General features: G+C 39.2%; 1 protein-coding gene and 1 long non-coding RNA gene across 5 annotated transcripts in view; one reads left to right on the forward strand and one right to left on the reverse strand.

Moving 5' to 3' along the window:
* The window catches only part of GRIK1 (glutamate ionotropic receptor kainate type subunit 1), a 260,499-nt gene that overhangs the window by 211,492 nt on the left and 34,145 nt on the right, over positions 1 to 14,862 (forward strand). For all 4 annotated transcript variants that reach the window (XR_015949577.1, XM_088667964.1, XM_035115110.3 and 1 more), the window contains one exon: positions 9,801 to 9,908. Coding sequence is in view for 3 of the 4 variants with exons in the window: in XM_088667964.1 (XP_088524090.1) it covers positions 9,801 to 9,908 (108 nt within the window). In the remaining variant the exon portion in view is untranslated. The remainder of the gene's footprint in view (positions 1 to 9,800; positions 9,909 to 14,862) is intronic.
* LOC148685954 (uncharacterized) overlaps positions 1 to 14,862 on the reverse strand; it is a 129,597-nt gene that overhangs the window by 69,700 nt on the left and 45,035 nt on the right. The gene's annotated exons all lie outside the window — the stretch shown is intronic.

Consider the following 14,862-nt stretch of genomic DNA (forward strand, 5'->3'; position numbering starts at 1 on the left):
GGATTGATAACTGCAGCACACCACTATGCTGCGCTATTTCCACAGCAGTAATTGCTTTCAAACTGTAGGGTGTAATAGATAATGCCAGAGCTTATCTATGACTTCCTATTTTTGCTGCAGTGTGTACATATGTATTTATTTATTAAGAGGATTTATATCTCACTACTTCAGGCAACCGCCTCTCAGAGCAACGAATGAAGTTCTTAAAACAATAACAATCCAAGCAACAAATCCCTTTAAAGAGCAACTAGATCAGCAGGGAAACTTGCAATCTGAGAAAATTAGACATAAAGCCCAAATATCTAAAAGTAAGAAGAATAAAATTATACTGTATAGTGCATACGTGTGAACACTGAGCTATTCTGAAACCTTTGGAAAGGCAGCATAAGGGCCAGCTACACATTATGTGGGAGATCTGTGATTCAATTTCAAGGCATTTTTAAATGGACAAAACTGCAATGCATTTGTAGGGGACTAAGAATTTCTTAAGAGCTAATAGAAAAGAGGTGTTAAGTCCTTTTCATCTGTGCCCCTTTCCCTGTCTGACCTGCAAACATACTTAGCTGCTCCTTGTGCAGCAATCGGCATTTGGGAGGAGAAATTTTGATCAGGAAATCACAGCATCCGCTACTCTGAAGAAACTTTTAATCAACCCCAAGCTATATGTCCACAAACAGTATTGGATCCCCTCCTTTGAAATTCTCCTATCAAATGAGTTTTAGTTTTATCTGATTGCTGAGTTTCACAAAAGGAAGGATCTTCGCAATAACCACAAAATAAAAAATAAAACAATTGCCAAGGAATATTTGCCATTTAGCAACTAATTTCTATTTATTAGAAAAGTAGATTGCTGGTTTACTTTTCCCCCCCTCCTTACCAGTCTTACCTAGAACTTATAGCCCTGCAGTACTAGACGTTTTAAAGTAGACTTTATTGAATTGTCTGCCTGTCCCTTGATTTTGAAAAATGGCTGTGCTTTAGATGCAACATCTTACCATGTACTTTGAACAACAAATGTCCTACAATATCCAAGAATGTACAAAATGGTTAATATTGCAACAGAAACAGTAATTAATGTTACTTTACACAAACCCTAGATATTATGTATGAGTGTAGGGAACATTAAGGTTTTGCTGGAGAAATATAAGCTTGCTGGAATCCTCTGGATATTCCTGCTGGTTTAAGGTAACCTAACTAGAGTTCACAAGCTAGGTTTTGTGTGGGTGGATATTATATACAGTGCATTGCCTAAGATCAGCATTCAGTTACAATCAGACGGGGAGACTAAATCCTTTCCAGAAGTTCCTGTTCCTGTGACCTAATGTCATTTGATATCTAAATGATACTCTAATCCTTCGCCCCCTCATGAAACAGTTTGCAGACAAATCTATATTCCCCGCCAGACAAAGAGGAAAACAGGTCATTCTCTTGCAAAATAAAATGTATCTTTTTCTTCAGGACAACTAAATCAGTCTGGAAGAATAGTCTTGCTATTTAACTCACTGTCTCCAGGGATGGCTAACCTGTGATTCTCTTAATGAAGAGAACCTATGACCCTCAGTTGGCATGACCAATAGTTATAGATTATGGGAATTGTATTCCAGCAAGGGTTAACCAGACCTGATTTATAGGGAGAAAAGCTATTTTAAAAACCCAAAGCAGAAGAGCACCACCACCAGGGTCCATGAGCAAGGAAATGAGATAAATGCAAAATATACACGCCCCTCATAAGTAACGTATTGAGGATGTACTAAAGATTCCTATTAGCAGCAAACACAGAAGGGACTGTAGCTATTTGTCCAACTCTAAACCCTTTGTGAAAACTAGCTAAAGGAGAAATAAACAATAAACAATAGATGAACAAAAGGAGCCAGAGGCTCCACAGTCCCCTTGAGCTTTCTCTGAATATATTTGTTACTTTTTCTCAATGTATATGACATTTCTGCATTTCTCCAACTCCAAAAACCTTACAATTACGACGTGCAATAAATATGGATTTAACATTGCAATTATACAGTACAATAGATATGGATTTAACTCAAGATGAAAACTTAATTTGTTAAAGTTAACATTTGATGATGATTTGAACAATTTTCACAGCATGGTGATTACAGAAAAATAACAGGCAGGTTTGCATGAGGATTGTTAGTAGAACTCAATAAACCTATGAGAGCTTTATAATTTGATAAGAAATATTAGCATGAAAAATATGTTAAATTATGCCTTGAAGTGCACATTCTAGTTGGTAAAATGTGCAATGACTTGTGCAGTCATTATAGTAATTATACAGTAAGCAGACGAAGAATAATAGAAAGCCAAAGAAGGGAGAAATCCAAAGCATGCTGTTTATTATTGTTCAGTGTGCTAAACTAAATGAAAAAAAGGAAACTGCATATTGGAAAAGAAACTACAGCCAGTTCAGTCAAGGCCTGAAAAGCACATCCACACTTCTATAATTTTTATACTAGTTTAACTGTTATGCCTTCCCCAAAGAATCCCAGGAATTGAAGTTTGATTATAGCGCTGAGATTTCTCAAGAAGCACTCGCAGAACTTCAGTTTCCAGAATGTCTTGAGGAAATGAAATGACTAGTTGTTGTACTATACATATCCCATGAGGCTTAACTAACACATACAACTGAGTTGTGAATCGGGCTATACATCTGGGTCAGGGAATTAGATAACTTTCCATGGTCATACTTCCAAGGAAGAAAGGTGACTTTGTGGCTCACAGATCAGATCAGTGGCTCACAGAACTGCGGTCCTTGAGGAATGTTGAGAGATTTGGTTAATGGGAATGAAGACATTCCAGGTTTGATGTGGTTGTAATCCAAAACAGTTGTAATCCAAAGTACCACTGTACACAAAAACACAGAGAGAGCTCACATTGGGTAGTTTGTAATGGCCCAGAGATAGTGTGCACTTTGTAGTACTTTCAAGCTTGTTTATTTTCTTGAGCTAGTATAACACAAAGAAATGTTTGCTTCACACCAACAGCAAAATACTTCTGGGTCAGACTGAGCTGCACTTAGAGTAGCTCAGTGTGGGAAAGTTTCCCTAGAATGGCCAACTACTCTAATTGGGTACAGTCACAGCTAAAAACTTCTGACTGATCTTATCGCTACTGTTGGCTAGAAACTATGGTGTAATATTGATTCTCAATGATGCATGACTAATAAATTTAGAGAAAGTGAAACAATGATCTCAATCAATGGTACAATGATAGAGTTTTTCAGGGAAAATTGCATTTGCTTGAATTTAAGATCGATACACATTCATATTCAATCTGTTTTTATTAAGGTTAATAACCTCATTTAAAAATATAGATTTCAGATATTATTGCTGTGACAATTTATCTTTCAAATACTGCAACTATAGATGAATTATGCTTATTGAGACAATTTTGCCCACTGAAAGTCTCCTGCACAATTCGTTAGTTATATTATAAATTAATGCTTCAGTTGCATGCATATGTGGTGCCACTTTGTGGATGCATAACCTTGGTTCAATAATCTGTGATAGCTAGCTTATCAACTAGGGTGGCAATAATGGAAAGAGCTAAATCCAAGTTTATGGTGCCTTTTCCAAACAACTACCAAGCATGTTGACAATAATCTGAGCAACATTTTCCACACACAGGGTCTAAAGGTGGATTAGGCCCCTCTTTTGCAGGGACTAAAAATTCACTGTTCTACAGTGACTGCCTTCTGCTGATGCAACTGTCATTGGCTGCTATTAATTAATGCCTGTTTCTAACAAGAGGCATCTATTGTCCTACACCAGGCCTGTCTAAGCGGTTGATCGACTGGTCACTCACAGGGGTCCTACAGGCTATCCTCCCCCCAAAAAACTCGACAACTATCAGCAATGACAATGGGTAGATCACTGCCAGTTTTTTTTTAGATCGCAGTCTCTTGGGAGTTGGACATGCCTGTCCTATACCATCTATCTGTCCATATTGATATGGACCATGGAAGGGATGCTCCCCATACGATGGAGCCAAATCATATGGTAAGTGCTTGTACATGGCATGAAGAAGGAGGAATCATCATGAAGTTGCCATTTTGGTTACATCACCATGGCAAGCATAACAAGTATTCCAGCTCTCTGGCACAATATTAATATTGTGGGGCCATGCAATCTCACTGGGTTGCCGGTCAACAACTATCTAAGAAGTTACACCATTGAGAAACATATTTTCACAACCCGTTCTATAATAATTAGAGAACCCTGGGGAAGGTAACTGGTACCTCGGAACTTTACAATACTTTGCAAGTGCTTCAGTCTTGTCCAGATTAGTTGATGTGGTGTTGGGGAATGAGTGTTCAGACCCCTGGGCTCTCACTTGTGGGGTGCCTCAGGGTTCTGTTCTCTCCCCCATGCTTTTAAATATCTATATGAAGCCACTGGGAGTGATCATCAGGGGGTTTGGGCTGGGTGTCCATCAGTATACAGATGACACCCACCTCTACCTCTCTTTTAAATCAGAACCAGTGAAGGCGGTGAAGGTCCTGTGTGAGTGCCTGGAGGCGGTTGGAGGATGAATGGCAGGTAACAAATTGGGGTTGAATCCTGACAAGACAGAAGTACTGTTTTGGGGGGACAGGGGGCGGGCGGGTGTGGGGGACTCCCTAATCCTGAATGGGGTAACTGTGCCCCTGAAGGACCAGATGCGGAGCCTGGGAGTCATTTTGGACTCACAGCTGTCCAAGGAGGCGCTGGTTAATTCTGTGTCCAGGGCGGCTGTTTACCAGCTCCATCTGGTACGCAGGCTGAGACCCTATCTGCGCGCAGACTCGCTAGAGTGGTGCATGCTCTGGTTATCTCCTGCTTGGACTACTGCAATGCGCTCTACGTGGGGCTACCTTTGAAGGTGACCCGGAAACTGCAATTAATCCAGAATGCGGCAGCTAGACTGGTGACTGGGAGTGGCCGCCGGGACCACATAACACCGGTCCTGAAAGACCTACATTGACTCCCAGTACGTTTCCGAGCACAATTCAAAGTGTTGGTACTGACCTTTAAAGACCTAAACAGCCTCGGTCCTGTATACCTGAAGGAGCGTCTCCACCCCCATCGTTCAGCCCAGACACTGAGATCTAGCGGCGAAGGCCTTCTGGTGGTTCCCTCATTGCGAGAAGTGAGGTTACAGGGAACCAGACAGAGGGCCTTCTCAGTAGTGGCACCCACCCTCTGGAACGCCCTCCCAGCAGATGTCAAGGCAATAAGCAACTATTTTACTTTTAAAAGACAACTGAAGGCGGCCCTGTTTAGGGAAGTTTTTAATGTTTGATGCTGTATTGTTTTTAATATTCGGTTGAAAGCTGCCCAGAGTGGCTGGGGAAACCCAGCCAGATGGGTGGGGTATAAATAATAAATTATGATTATTATATTATTATTTGTGGCATCTTCTAAGTTGCCAAGTGCCTCACATATTTTACCACAGATTGTCAAAACTTTCACTTAACCAAGAACTACTTGAAAACTCACAGACTGCGTCTAGTACAGTTACATAATTACTAGACCCAAGGTCCTTTAGTTCAGGATGTGGAACTTATTCTGCAACAGCAGCTAGGGATTATTAATTAAAGCAGAGGTCCCTAAACTTTTGGAGTCTAGCGGCACTTCTGGAAATATAAGAAGCTGTCACGGAAACCAGAAAATACCCATTTCACAGAAAAAGTGGTGGAACTTAGAACCTCCCACTTGAAACAAACAACAGGAAAAATGTCTGCACCTCTGCCCCAAACCAAAAACACATAAGAAAGAAGGCATCATTTCCACAAAACAGCCCCAACCAATCAACCAACCCTCCAAAAATATTGTTTTTCTTTTTTTAAAAAATGGGGCAAGGGGCCTCGGTTAACACCAAGGAGGATATCTGAAGGCAGCATGGTGCTCATACTATTTTAAAGTATTTTGAAAATAAAATTCAATATGTGTTTTTATTTTGAGCTCCTTTTATTTCATTAGAATGTATATGTTGCTCTATATGGAACATTCAGGATTAGTAATAACAAATAAATAAGCTAAAATCAAATTAAACTGCAAAAACAACAGATGTTAAATCCATAGAACATTGCCAACTTAATTTTTGGTCTTAAAATTCGGTTAAAATAGGAAGATATGAAGAGTCAGACACGACTAAATGACTAAACAACAACAGGAAGGATATGACATGTTCCCTGAAGAAAGTCTCTGGAACAAGTGGAAGTTCCAGTATTCTTGGATGGATATCAAGGATGTCTCTCCAAGTAGCATCACTAACTGAACGGGTAACCTACTCTAGTGACTGGCAGGACACCGACAAGTATACACCAGAGGAAGGGGAGTCAGTGATTTCTCCTAGGAAAAGGAGGCTGCTTGCCCGCCCCAACCTCTTTCTGGAGAAGAAGCCCTGTGAAGGAGCCCTGTTAGGGGATTTTTCCTAATCTAGTTTTTAAAGGCAGTTAAACACTGACAATCAAATGTTCGTTGATGACACATTCACACTTTGAAATTAGTTCAAATTAAGATGTTGCTGGTTGTCTGGTCAAATAAGTAAGGATATAATGCTTAACCCAATTGCTTTGGAGCAATCTATTTTATAGATTGGATTACAGCATCTGTAACTACAAAAGTGGACAACTTATTGCTTATGGAGGGTGTCAGTTAATGAGAAGGGCAGGCCCACCAGCAAGTCAATAGGAAATGTGAGACTATTTTCTGAGACAGAGGTGACAAAGGGTCTGTCAACTGAAAATTGGTAATTCTCTGGCAGAACCATCAGGAGAATGACTTTTCAGTGATAGCTCCTACATTAAATACCATTTACACTCTTGGAAGAGCCTATTCTATGAACCTTAAATCACCACAGACCTCTTAAAAATCCCACCCTACTATCCGTAACACTAAAAAAAAAAACCCTGCAAATGCTACGTAAAGGGTTTAGGTGCCATGTGATTATGATATTGCTTACATGATAATATTAATTTCAGTAGATTCAGTTCTAGAGATAAAAAAGATGGAAACTTAATCATACTTCTGTCAGTTTTGTGTACACCATCCAGGTTCATTGTAGACAGCTATCTACAATGTGTTTTAACGTAGAATAGGAATAAACATATAGCTGAGAGAACCTGTAATTAGAATTGTAAAGCAGACACTGATGAGTTTGGTCTATTATAATATAGTGTGAGCCTTTAAAGCTATTTCATGAAGGAGCAAGCTAAAGATCGTCTACACTTGAAAATCTATTTTCTTCTAGTGTTACAATGGAAGTCACTAGGAACTAGCCAAAGGCCAGTTTGTATATAGGAAACGTTGGAATAGAAGACTGTACCTGTACTGGAACTGTTTTTAAATATGGAATTGTTTTAAAATGCTTGCATTGTTTTTAAACATGGAAGTGTTTTTGTTTATTTAATATACGGAACTGTTTCCAATTGTTTTTACACTTTTGTGGTATTTTTGGTTGTAATGGTTATATAATTGCTTATTTTATTGTTGCAACCCATCCTGGGACTTTATGGTAGAGGGTGGGCAAGAAATAAAATAAATAAATAAATAAATCATGTATAAAATATTTCTTGCATTAGAAACCTTTCAGAGTTGTTGTGTTTTTTTAAAGAAAGCTTTATGAAAGAAACTGCAGCAGTTTGTTGCCTCAGATGGAACAGCAAAGCATGTGCGCTCTCTCTCTCTCTCTCTCTCTCTCTCTCTCTCTCTCTGTCTCACACACACACACACACACACACACACATGCTCTCTCTCACACACTGGTTGTAGCCAGTGCATGCTCAGTTTTTTTTTTTTTTTTTACATTGAGGCAGAAACTTCACAAACACCTTTCTTCCCCTCCTTGGCAATAAAAATACAACTATAATAATGTAAGTATCTAGTCATTTCTTGTCCTTTTATAATGTTCCTAATCAGATGCCTGAAGCAGTCTCCTTAGTCTGCCCAGTGGTAGGTCTGGAGCCTGCATACAAGGCCACCTCTGCCAGCTTTTTCTTAACAGCCTCTTAAGGCAAAGCTGTTACTTTTTACTCAGGTTATCATGTATATTATTGCACTCTCAGCAGTGATGCAGTTATTCATAGCAGTTGAGGCTAAGAGAGTTTGTGTGGGAACTAGAAGAATCAAAAACGTTGGTTGTAGACTTTGTGCCCAACTACCAAATTAATCATTCCATTATTCCCAGTAAAAGAAAGGAACTGTTAAGTATGTTTCTTGTGACTGCATTTGTTAGTGTGCTATGTAACAAGAGAACACACAACCATGTTTTTTTGTGGTTGCACCACATTATGGAACTCTCTCCTGAGTTATATTCACTTAGCATCTTCTTTTAGGCACCGGGAGAAGTCCATCTTGTTTGACAGTTACCGTGTTTTCCTGAAAATAAGACACTTTATTATATTTATTTTTCCTCAAGAAGACACACTATGGCTTATTTTCAGGGGATGTCTTGTTTTTAATTACGCGTCCAGCCTCGCCTCTTCCTTGGCGGCCTCCAGAACTGGGCCTATCACTATGTCTTATTTTCGGGATATGGCTTATATTGTGCAAATGCTTAGAAATCCTGCTACGGCTTATTTTATGGGTATGTCTTATTTTCGGGGAAACAGGGTAGAAGTGATTTTTACTGCTCTTTTTGTTTCTGTTAGTTTGGCTGGTTTATATCTTAGGTCTTAATGTTTCTCTTTCTTTGACTCTTTTGGTTAATCAGTATTGGATTGTTTTAATTGCTTTAAGTGCTATATAATTTGTCAAATTGATTTTGTAATTGTTTTGAGTGTGTGTGTAGTTTACTTCTGGACTTTGTAAGTCACCTTAAAAGCAAAGTTTGATGGAAAGTTGAGGCAGATTTTTTTTAAATAAACCAAGTAAATCATCCACAAAACTCCATTCCTGTCTTTCCCTCCACCTCCTTTCTACAACTTCTCACAACAATGCATTTGATTTTCACAATTCTCTTCCCTTTGTCCGCACCTTCATAGGCAAATTTTCCATTATGTGCTGTGCCCACCAAGGGCTATATTAATGCCAGAGCTCAGCCCACGTATCTGCCTCCATTAGTTAACCATTAAATCCTCAAGATTTTTTTTTTTGCAAAAGTTCTGATCTCATTTCCTTGCTCTCTTTAGTTCCTTACATGGACACACTGCTGTTTTCAGTAAACTACCCCAGTTGCTCACACTTGACTCCCTTGTATTTTGGTTAAAATGTGTTGGATCTGGGCCAGCTCTACAAGACATACAGCATGTCCTCTGGAATAGAGCCAGGGGTCACAGTGAAAAACAGATTCTTTAGCACAGTTTCTACTAAATTTACAGTCATTCTTGCTTATTCCCTGAAAGCAGAAAAGTGGTTTGTAGATGTCCTTATGGATTCCTTGCTGACTGATAAGGTTTCTTTGTGTAACAAATTGGGTTAATGCCTATCAGAATGGCATCTCTGTTAATTTTTTAATCCCAACAGTGCAAAGATTGGGCTGAGACTAGAACATATGACAGCTCAAAACTCTTTGCAACCCCATGAATTGTTTTTGGTTTGAATGTTGTTGATGGATAATGTACCATGGGGACGCTCCCCAAGTTCCATGCACATGTTGTTTTCTGTCCTTATTATATAACTATTATATAACTATTGATAATGCATTGAGTTGAATAAAAACAGAAAATCAATCAAAGAAGATTTTGAAGTTTTTGAAAGGAATTCTACGAAGAAAGAGAGATTATGTGCAATTATTTTTGATGGGCTTGAAAAGTTGAGGCCTCACATTAAGCTAAAGTGAATTATCTCTCTCTCTTTTTTCTCTAGGCTCGTTGGGATGGTTTGACAGGGCGAATTACTTTCAACAAAACAGATGGCTTAAGAAAGGATTTTGATTTGGATATTATTAGCCTCAAGGAGGAAGGAACAGAAAAGGTAACCAGTTTGGTACCACTGTGTGCATGCTGTGAGCCAGACGGTGCAGACAGCAAGATTTTTATATATTCAAAGGCCGAAGGAACAATTAATATTGGGCACCTTGCTGTACAAATCTCACTGAAATTAATATAAAGTATGAGCATTTTTCTTCTTGTGTGCATCTCCCAATCATTTCAATGAAGTTTGTTCCACCAGACATCTTTGTGGTGTGGCAATTGACAGCATTTTACTGAAGCCTACACACTTAATAGAAGCAAATAAAAGTGGGTAGTTCAAAAGCTGGTAGTTCAATTTTTATTTACCTCTTGTAGCTCATAATAATTTCCAAGTAGCAACCTGGATATAATACCCTCACCTAATTAGAAGCCACCTACCTGTGCAATTAGCACGAGGAACTGTGTGTTGCACAGGCAGTTCTCCAACCCAATTTAGTAGTAGAGTGCAATGCATAAAGCCCTATAGAGTATGCTGCAAACGGGGTGATAAACAGTTTATTCCCCCATTCTATTCTCCCTACCTAACAGCTGATTGGCAGCATAGCAGCTTATTTTACAGAGCTGTATGAATTCCACTTTCACTAATGCACATGCACTGATAGACAAGGGTCCCTGTTTCTACTCTTCACATCCGAGCATCTTTGAATTATGTCTAATGTCATCATTTTATATCGGAAATATTTTTTCAACTATACAAAATAACATTCATAGCACCAACCCTAAACTCTAATCTTAACAAAGAAAAAACTGGTTTGTATTCCTACTGAAATAAGTGAATTGGATGGCACACTTTGGGAAAATATACACACACTCTTGGATCTTCATACATGCACAGACTCTGATAACCAGCTTGTATATTGTTTACTTCTTACCAGTCCTATGGTTCTAATGCAATTTCTCAAAAATAAATGGCTTGAGGATTATAGTATACATATTTGGTAAAGAATGGTAGTACAGTACTGTACTTCTTTTTTAAGTAACCCTCCGCCCTGTTTTAGCTATGTTTTGTCTTTTTCAGTGTAAGTGAAGCAATGATTATTGCCCCAACCTAGTCATCTCCTCCACACACTGCAGATGCACATGCACAAGTGTCCTGCTGCGTAATTGACAGTCCTATTGATACACTTTCTGTATGCAAAGGCAGCTGTGGGATTCCACAACGTGGGGAAATGTTGTGAAGAAAGGGCAAGGATCCACAATGCTTAGAGGTGTGGATGGGAGCAGGGAGTTGTCCTTGGCCTTGTGCTGAGTTCCGGAGGTGCTGTGCAAGATGAGAGGCAAGACCGCACCCTGTCAAGGCCAGAGAAAATGTATGGACCTCTGAGTACAGAATCACAGAACTAGAAAGTTGGAAGGGACCCCAAGGGTCATCTAGTCCAACCACCCACAATGCAGGAATATCAGCTAAATCGTATTAAGAGTCTCATGCTCTACTGACTGAGAGTAGGAAGAGTTCTATATCTCTGCATGCGGAAAACAGCATCTGATGCAAGCAACTTATGCCTGATAACTGCTACAGTCAGATGACTGTCCTTTTCTCGCCATAGCTACAAACAGCTGTACACATGTGCCTTTCTTACACAGAGGGAATTACTCACATGCAAGTGTATGTTGGCCTATGGGCATTGCCGCAGCAAGGCCACCTCATGTTAATTAATAGAGTACACTTGTTAACATTTTCTAACCCCATCTGAATTGCCCATGTCTGTCCTCCTGCCTTGCGAACATTGCATACTTTGAGAACTATGAATATGATCTTTCCCCATGGGGGCTCAATTACCTGCATGAAGAGCTTTACAGAATTCAGCCCCCCACTCCAGTATGTGCATAGAGGTACACACAAGCACGTTATCTCTGGCATTTTAATAATTGAACAGAAGGAAATAGCTGCAATGGTGATAGGCGAACACACAAAAATCCCATTTCCCAGGGAGCCCTGATATGTTGGCATGCCTTTCTGCCCGCATTGAGGGGTGGAACAGATGAAAACAGGGCTCTGTTTAGTCCTATAGGGATTCTTTCACCTGCTGAGCTATATATACATAAGCAAAGATCATGTCATATATATTCTGTTCATACTGCTTTCATCAGCTTTTGATTTAGACATCACACCCAAGCGAAAAGGTCAGGCACAGTCATATTTTATCAAGACAGTCTTGAGAATCCTATAAACAATAGAGCTATCTAAACCCTCTATTTGTTACACAAGATGAAACATAAATAACCTGCCTTTCTTAATAACATGCCTTGAGAAGCCAGCGGGGGGGGGGGGGTTCACTAGAAGAACAACGTAAAACTACTCCAATCCAGAAAACTTGATTCCGCTTTACAAAAGCAGCTGAAAAGCTATTAAATCTATGTGTTGTGTGACCCCCAGTCAAGTTGATCTACTACTGACTAAATTATGGATTAACAAGACTCTTTATATAATAGGGAACTGGTCTGTTTTTGGACTTCTGGAGGGGGGGCAGGAGATGCTGGGACTCAGTGCAGGAAATCCACACTGTTATCCACAAGCAAAATATGCATTAGATTTATTTATTTAATCAGGGGGCCTGCAGAGAGAAGAGTTGAGGCACTGAATTCATTCTAACATGAGTAAATTTTCTAATTTAGTTAAATGAAAGATCAGTGCTACCAATTATTAAACACAATAATGTCTCAATGCTACAGTAAGTGGTTCTGTAAGTGTACATGCTATAAGATTGAAATGAAAATGCTAAGACTATGTAAAACATACAGATTTGCTTTTCATTTTGACTGAAGAACTGTTTTGTGTCCCTTTCTGTTCTTTTCTAAATTAAGGCTGCTGGTGAAGCTACTAATAATTTATATAAAGTATGGAAGAAGGTTTGTATATAGACAGATGATGTAAGAAACCTACAGGTTGAGTCTGAAAAAAACTCTTCCTTGGGGTTTTGACAAATGGTCTCCAATTGCAGTTTAGAGACAATAAAAGTCGGTCTTAGAATACACTATGCTATGTAGTATAGATTTTTGATTAACCGCTACATTTTATCTATCCAGTTGTAGAGTGCTGAAGTCACAGTGAGTTTTGGCCACAATCCGCTGAGGAGTCAGAATTATATGTAACAGCTTTCACTTTAGGGTGCAATCCTGCTCTTGGCAATGCTCATTTCAAGACCCAGTGGGATTTATACACGAGTAACAAGGCAGCTGGATTGCAGCCTTAATATTTTGCAGTGAAACTGGAAAAATAAAATTAAACAATAATGGAAGTCACTGTATTTTTACAAACTGTCTCCCCCCCCCCATTCATATTTTGAAGATTAACGTCAGAATTAATATTATGGGAAAGTGTGTGATTGTTTTAGGATATATCCCTTCGTAGATATTATTTCTTACCACATTGGTGCCCTTTCTAATATATTGGGTTTAAATTATGCAATATACACATCTCAGGAGGAATGCAGCATTGCTGTGAATATGATTAATAATCTGTGGATCCTGTCCAAAGGTAGCTTAATGGAAATCGTACAAAGCTGGACACCTGACTTTTGCCAATTCCTCCTACCCAACTCTCTGTGTCATATCCTATGCTGTTGCAGAGGCTCCCCAAACCTCAAGAACAGCTTTTTGGGGGAATGGAGGTGGTGGGGTGCAGTGAGTTGGGCGGAATGGTAGCTATTGGGTGCTCCATCTTGCTTAAGTGGGCTTGCTTTACATTAGCTTTTGGCTACAATCCTATGTGCAGATATTTAATCAGTTTATACATCACAAATACTTTTCATAAATCACACTCTTCACTGAAGGGGTGAAGCTGGCATCACTCTGCAGGTGCCCCATCTAGCCCCCACCCTCACCCCAGTGTGTCAGATCAGGGGTTTGGCTTCCTCACTAAATTGCATTCCTTCTAGTTCAGGCTTCCTCAACCTCAGCCCTCCAGATGTTTTTGGCCTGCAACTCCCATGATCCCTAGCTAGCAGGACCAAGTGGTCAAGGATGATGGGAATTGTAGTCTCAAAACATCTGGAGGGCCGAGGTTGAGGAAGCCTGCTCTAGTTCATCAGCATTTTAAGAATTCCTTTACAATAATAGTCTTTTTCTATTGAATAGTGAGATCAGGTTATGGGAGTCTGAAATGCTGATTACCTTTCCATTGTATCTGATGACAAAGTGTACAAAACTAGGACCAAGTTTTAAACACTATCTAGATGTTACACCCTAGTCCAAAACATATGATATAGAAGTACTTTCCATTTATTTTGAGAAAGCTTACTTCCATGTAAATGCCATAAGTGGCACTGTTTGCATGCACTTAGCCCGCCCTGTCCATTAAGGAGCTTCTGCAATTAAAAGAGAAATAGTGTATGCATGAGAACAACATAAGTATTTTCCTATCACAAAGCAGGAAGCTCTCATTGCAGCCCACTGGTTTAAACCTAGGATAATGGTTATATATCTTGCAACAATAATTTATATCTATCTCTCTATCTATCTAAACTCCAGGCACAGTATTATTAGTTACAGCTTCTCATCATTCTCACTATAACCTAATAAAATGCCCAATTATTAAACTTATTTTAATATGCAGTAAACAAGTCAAAGATTTTTTTAAAAAAATCAGTTTTTCTCATCAACTAATGTGTCATGATTTGACATATTATAACCAATCTATGTGGGCTTTCACCCCCTCTTTTCATTGTTAGTAGTTCAAGTTATTCTGCTGAATTAATTGAATCCAAATTCTAATGAATTTAAAAAAATGCACTGGACACTATTTTGTCATATTTCATGCTTTGAACTTGTCACTAAACTGCAATAAATCTCCTGAATTTACCCTAGTGCTGTGGTACTTTGGTCTCGTTCCTTCAATGCCCTCCTGACCTTTCCCATAACTGTAAGGTTGACCTACACTCTCATTCCTTTGATGCTAATGTACAGTACTGTATATATATTGTATTCTGTAAGTTTTGTGACTGTATTGTTCCATT

This window comes from Zootoca vivipara, chromosome 4 (assembly GCF_965207765.1).
Source record: "Zootoca vivipara chromosome 4, rZooViv2.hap1.1, whole genome shotgun sequence".
In the NCBI taxonomy this organism is placed as follows: domain Eukaryota; kingdom Metazoa; phylum Chordata; class Lepidosauria; order Squamata; family Lacertidae; genus Zootoca; species Zootoca vivipara.